Source organism: Bombyx mandarina, chromosome 25 (genome assembly GCF_030267445.1).
Source record: "Bombyx mandarina strain Sakado chromosome 25, ASM3026744v2".
Classification (NCBI taxonomy): Eukaryota; Metazoa; Arthropoda; class Insecta; order Lepidoptera; family Bombycidae; genus Bombyx; species Bombyx mandarina.
In genome coordinates this window covers 1,027,385-1,033,801 of record NC_143231.1, presented here as the reverse complement: position 1 = coordinate 1,033,801, position 6,417 = coordinate 1,027,385, and the positions used below count along the sequence as shown (strand labels likewise).

Sequence of the window (6,417 nt, the reverse complement as noted above, 5' to 3'; positions counted from 1 at the left end):
TAACTATACTTGAGAGACCTTAGAACTTATACAGACATCAACCCAGCGAAAAGTACTGCGATGCTATTTTAAAGAGGAAACTCCACACGGATTTCCTCCCGGATTAGGAGGAGGAATCTCACTCCCCCGATCATCCTCTTCGGCCAACTCATACCCTGGGCCAGGAAGGTCAAGTACCTGGTGTCACCCTGGATGCATCGATGACATTCTGACCGCACATTAAATTATTCCGCGACCGCGCCGCCTTTATTCTCGGCCGTCTTTATCCTATGATCTGTAAGCGGAGTAAAATGTCCCTTCGGAACAAGGTGACACTTTACAAAACTTGCATAAGGCCCGTCATGACTTACGCGAGTGTGGTGTTCGCTGACGCGGCCCAAACATACAGACAACCACCAATCTCTATAATCCCGCTTTTGCGGGTTAGCCGTCGGAGCTCCATGGTTTGTGAGGAACGTTGACCTACACGACGACCTGGGCCTTGAATCGATCCGGAAATACATGAAGTCAGCGTCGGAACGTTACTTCGATAAGGCTATGCGCCACGATAATCGCCTTATCGTTGCCGCCGCTGACTACTCCCCGAAACCTGATCACGCAGGAGCCAGTCACCGTCGACGCCCTAAACACCTCCTTACGGATCCATCAGATCCAATAACCTTTGCATTAGACGCCTTCAGCTCTAACACTAGGAGCAGGCTTAGGGACCACGGTAACCGTACTCGTCGAACTCGACAAAGAGTTCGACGTGCAACCTAACCCATGAATCAGCTCGCTAAGTTTCTGGTCGGATCCTCTCAGCGGGTCGCGATTCCAATCCGGTAGTAGATTCATTCGCGAAGTAGCTGCTCTTGAGTTGTTAGGTCTCTTTCGGAGGCGCTCGAGCAGCTGTTAGCAAATTCCACCCCTTCTGGCTAAACCTTTGCTCGCACATCTGTGCTGTCACCAGCTGAAAAGCCTCAGGGCCACCAATAATCCTTCAATCATAAAAAAAGAACATATCTCAAGGTGGGTGGCGCATTTACGTTGTAGATGTCTATGAGCTGCAGTAACCACTTAACACCAGGTGGACTGTGAGCTCGTCTACACAACTAAGCAATAAAAAAATAACCTGAAACGCCCTACTTCCAAACGTTTTCAGCGAAACTTTAAAATGAGCTTCGTGGAGTGTTCCCGGGACGCCACCACACTTCTTCCTTGAACTGGAGCTTAAGGATAATATGACTATGTCCTGGTTGCGACCCCGGCACGTTGGTGACAGTGCAATGTGTGCACAGTACTTCATAGACATGATTTGATGGTAAATTACTACCAAATTTTTAATCAAGGCTAGGTCACACAACAGTCTTGATATTCTCAATGCACCAAATAATGTCCTTCAGCGAACGGGCTTTAATAGTCCTCTAGGAGTGATGAGAGAAGACAAGATTGTGTTTAGAAGATCTTCGTGGCCTTCAAATAAAAGATATATAAATATTTAAATTATTTATTTTAATGACTACACCTATTTTAAATGCGTAAATGTAACAATTAATCAAATGAATCGCACATATTCACTTAGATCATTGAAATTAAAAGTAACAGTCGAATGACTTCGGTGTCTTGTTCAAAAAATGCCTTTTTACACAACTACCCTCAATCAATCAATATATTTAAATCTGTCTCCTAATTCCGTGTGTCTTTGGAGATGGCTTGTTTATGCTCGTCCAGCTTGGTCCACGCCTCGCTGACCCTCCACAGCCACTGCGCCAGCTCGAAGTCTTGAGCTTCTTGTGATGGTTCAGCTTTCTTCATATCACTAAATCATACGCTCTCAAAGTAATAAAAATAAATGAATGTTTGTTCCTATCGGATGGGTCCGCACACGGTTTTACTTATTGAATTGCAATTTTTATAAATCTTGTCACTTCAAGCAACATCGACCTCATGTCTCAAGGTGCTTCAACAACTTATGACGTCATTAGTTAGCGTTCAAAGCCGATGCTACAAAGATCTCAATAAACGGTTATTTTTAGTCGAAAACACTAGAGCCAATTAATTTAAAAATATTAAAACGTCTTGGGTTTTGAAGCATTAATAAAAAAAATGGTAAGAAAAATTTAATATGTATCTTCAAACGCTCAGATCGTGAAGAAAGAACAAAGGGCACAGTCATTGCAATAATATACGAGAAACAACTGAAGTACATTGTTTCTAAATTAACTAAAAGACCTTTTTTAAATGAATCACGGATTTACTTAGTTAACTCGATTTTGATTTGCGTACTCAAATTAGCTTGTCAACAATACGGAAGAGAATTTATACAAAAATGAAAAAATACTGCAACAAGTTTAATTTGATATTACCTATTACACACTACCTACTTTAAACTTTACTGGTGATAGGACTTATTGTGAGTCCGCGCGGGTAGGTACCACCGCCCTGCCTATTTCTGCCGTGAAGCAGTAATGCGTTTCGGTTTGAAGAGTGTGGTAGCCATTGTGACTATACTGAGACCTTAGAACTTATATCTTAGGGTGGATGGCGGCATTTACGTTGTAGATATCTATGGGCCCGGTATCTACTTAACACCAGGTGGGCTGTGAGCTCGTCCACTCATTTATGCAAATAATAAATAAAAAAGTTGTGATTGCTTACACGTAATAGTCTCCGGCGCAGTCTTTCAGCTTAGGGTCTAGGGCAGCGTGCACTATTGTCTGCCCTCCGATTTCGGGTTTCTTCATGAAGGGCCAGAACAGTGGGTATATGAAGAACCGAGTAACGCTTTTCATCATTGACATGTGGCGGGTGATGTCCGTGTCTACGAGGCCAGGGTCTACTGCGATTGTCGCCACTCCAGTTCCTTGTGGACAATAGAAAAAAAAGTTCACTTCCTAATACTAGGGCACGGTGCATTTGCGCCCGGGTAGGTACCACTTAGCACCTGTTTCCGGTCCGGTATGAAGGTGGGATAGCCGTTATATTATACATTTGAGACATAGACCTTAAAGTGATGGCATTTACGTTATGATATTGTGGAAATAATGACGAAGGGAAAGATCTTCCACCGAGCGTGTGTAATTGCTCGGTGGACCGACGGTCTGAATGTTGTTCGGAACTTGTATACCTATATGCAAGCTCATCTTGAAAATGTCGTAAGTGAGGTTTAGGCATCTGTCAAATATCTTGTGTTCTGTGATGGCTACCCGCCACAATATCTATGGGATTCAGTACCGACTTAACGGCGTGTCTTCGTTCACTCGTCTTTCCCATTTCCATGTCTGGTCAGGCCTAAACGTGTCTGATCAGGCCCGATCATTTTCACCGCTCACGTAATCGTTGGTAGCTTATGAGGCTTTTCCAAATCCGCGCGGAAGGATATGTGAGCTCAGGGGCTCGACATGAGAGAATATACTAGCATTGGCCCTAGCGAGGGCAGTGCTTCGCAGAATCTACTACCGGATCGGAAACGCGACCCACTGAGAAGATCCGGCCAGAAACTCAGTGGATTGTATCTTTGGTATATATGGTATAGTTCGTTCTTCGTCGTCCGCAAATACAATTTTTTTAGTTCAGTATGCTTAGTGCGAGTTTTTTAACGTTCTCGATAGCGTAAAAGTTAGCTCATATCTGTATCGAATGGGATCGTTTGCGTACGTTTGACGCTAGGGGCGCTGTTCCAACTGCATACAAAATTGGGTTAACTTTTACGCTATCGAGAACGTTAAGAAACTCGCACTAATCACACCGTATCACCAGCTGTAAAATTTGTGTTTTAAACACACCCTGTATGTGAGACTCACCGAGTAACCTCCTGCCGAGCTCCCGCGCGAACAGTAGGTTGGCGAGCTTGCTCTGGCTGTAGGCGGCGGACGCGTCATAGTTCTCGCTCATGTTGAGGTCGTGCTTGTGGATCCGCCCGCGTTGGTGCGCGCTGCTCGACACCACCACCACGCGGCTCGGGGCTGAGGCCTGCTCGACGCCGGTAACACAAATGAGCGGACTGCAGTTTCGATGAATTATTTAAAAAAAATAAGCGAGTATTCGAGACGCGTAGACTCGTCTTTTAAGTCGCGTTATAAATGTTTCTGTATTTACAATACGTGTTATAATATTTTAAAAAACGGACTGAGGAAATCTTTATTTTGGCTATTTTTTGTTTACTGAAATTAAAAGCAAAACTTTGTGGACTTCACGTACAAGATATCAACATATTCATCATCTATTACAAACATTCAATTAAAATAACGAAATTAGTTATATTTTGATTTTATATTCTTAGCGCCAATGAAATACCAAACTGAATACTTTTTAGTGAAGACAGTAGAAAGGTTTGGTTTTATCAGGGCCTTTGCAGAACAGTAAGATGGAAGTCGTTGAAGGTTGGTTCGGTTACATGAAACCGAACCCACGACCTTCACTTCAGGGTAGAATGGTCGTTATCTTAACGGATTCGTGAGTACGCTTTCTGAGTTCCAGTAGCCGCCTAGTCTTAGCTGACCCGTGCAGGTCAGGCATATTGACGATAATACTTAATGCTTACAATTTTAGAGCTTTCCAATAATTGTATCATCCGAGATGTAGGTGAGTTAGAGAATTGCAACAATAATTTCTTTTTCGATCTCATTATAAGATACAGTTCTGTGATTCCAGGTTCCTCGAGATATAGCTACAGCACCGTAATCGACTGTCATAACTAACTTCCTTCCCTCCTAAATTCTATATTACAAGTGGCTCCTCCATTTCCACATTACAGGTTTAAGTAGAGAGATATACCTTCGAACCATAATCCTTCCGTGAAACAATTGGCGTTGCATTTGAAACTTTAGTCGGGTAGTAAATCGAAGTCGTCGTGGCCTAAAGGATAAGATGTCCGGTGCATTCGTTTTGAGCGATGCAACGGTGTTCGAATCCCGCAGGGGGGTACCAATTTTTCTAATGAAATACGTACTCAACAAATGTTCACGATTGACTTCCACGGTGAAGGAATAACATTGTGTAATAAAAATCGAACCCGCAAAATTATAATTTGCGTAATTACTGGTGGTAGGACCTCTTGTGAGTCCGCACCGGTAGGTACCACTACCCTGCCTATTTCTGCCGTGAAGCAGTAATGCGTTTCGGTTTGAAGGGAGGAGCAGCCGTTGTAACTATATTTGGGACCTTAGAACTTACATCTCAAGGTGGGTGGCCCATCAAATGTAGACATTTACAACGTAGATGGGCTCCAGTAACCACTTGACACCAGGTGGGCTGTGAGCTCGTCCACCTATCTAAGCAATAAAAAAAAACATACCTTGAGCGTATCCAGGAGCAAGTTTGTCAGCAAGAAATGTCCGAGGTGATTGACCCCGAGTTGGGTCTCGAAGCCGTCCTTAGTGACTCCCTTGGGTGGTTCCATCACCCCGGCGTTATTGACCAGCACGTGAAGGTGTGGCTCCTCTCCTTTGAATCTGGTCCAAGATTAGAACGACACTATTTTTGAGCTAAATAATTTTATGACTTTTTTTATCGCCGTCGTAATAATGGTATATGATGGAGGAGTATAATGACTGGGAGAAGGGCAGGAGAATGATGATTATTGCCACCATAGACAAGACATGCACACGGCCAACCTGAAGGTGAGCGTTCACAGTCAGCAATAAGAATGAACGTTAGGGGCACAGTCAAGCTACTGTTGCAGAGGACTTCACAGATCTCATTTGAAGGGTATATCCTATCGCTCAGTAAGCCCCATAGGGTGAGATTCATTCTAAATTCGAATGAAACGGGACAACTCTGAAAATGCACTGTGGATGATCGTAGTGGTTCTAGGTAGTATGGATGAACTCTTCTTCGATGATGGGGGGCGCGAAGGTAAAAACGAAATGATCGGATCATCGCAAGGAATTCCTTAAAGTGCTCCCTATGGTACATACGGCAACAGAGTAAGTAAGAAACACAGCCCACTGAGTTTCTAGCCGGATCTCCTCAGTGGGTCGCGATGGCGATCCAGTGGTAGGCTCTTTGAACTACTGCTCTTGCTAAGGCTAGTGTTAGCAAATTCTCTCAATTTGAGTCCGTGAGTTCACTTAACCGTCCGGGCGTAGCTGCAATAGCCTCTTACGCTACCAACGAATACCAATATTCGAAGTCTTAGATCCTGTGGTTCCGTAAGTGAACTCTGAATGTCTTTTACATTTATTTGGATGATTGATTGTCAAGGCCCAGTTTGTCAACAGCTAGACGTACCTGGCAACGAACTCTCTGATGGAGGCCGTGCTGGCCAGGTCGCAGGGTCTGCAGTACACGTATTTGTTGTTCGTCTCAAGCACGATGTCGCGTCGTTGCTCCTCGCACTTCTTGACGTCACGGCACGCCATAAACACCTAAGACGGAACGAACTTCAACTTCTAAAGCAATACTGTTATTATCTGGCTTACTGGCACAGTTGCATCG

General features: G+C 44.0%; 1 protein-coding gene across 1 annotated transcript in view; it reads right to left on the bottom strand.

The window, feature by feature from the left end:
• Positions 1-1,472: 1,472 nt before the first annotated feature.
• LOC114248411 (retinol dehydrogenase 12) overlaps positions 1,473-6,417 on the bottom strand; it is a 28,619-nt gene continuing 23,674 nt past the window's right edge. Inside the window, exons 4-8 of the mRNA XM_028181644.2 lie at positions 6,211-6,347; positions 5,276-5,432; positions 3,783-3,951; positions 2,638-2,842; positions 1,473-1,798 (exon numbers count right to left, since the gene is read on the bottom strand). Of these exons, the coding sequence (XP_028037445.2) occupies positions 1,666-1,798; positions 2,638-2,842; positions 3,783-3,951; positions 5,276-5,432; positions 6,211-6,347 (801 nt within the window). The 3' untranslated portion in view covers positions 1,473-1,665. The remainder of the gene's footprint in view (positions 1,799-2,637; positions 2,843-3,782; positions 3,952-5,275; positions 5,433-6,210; positions 6,348-6,417) is intronic.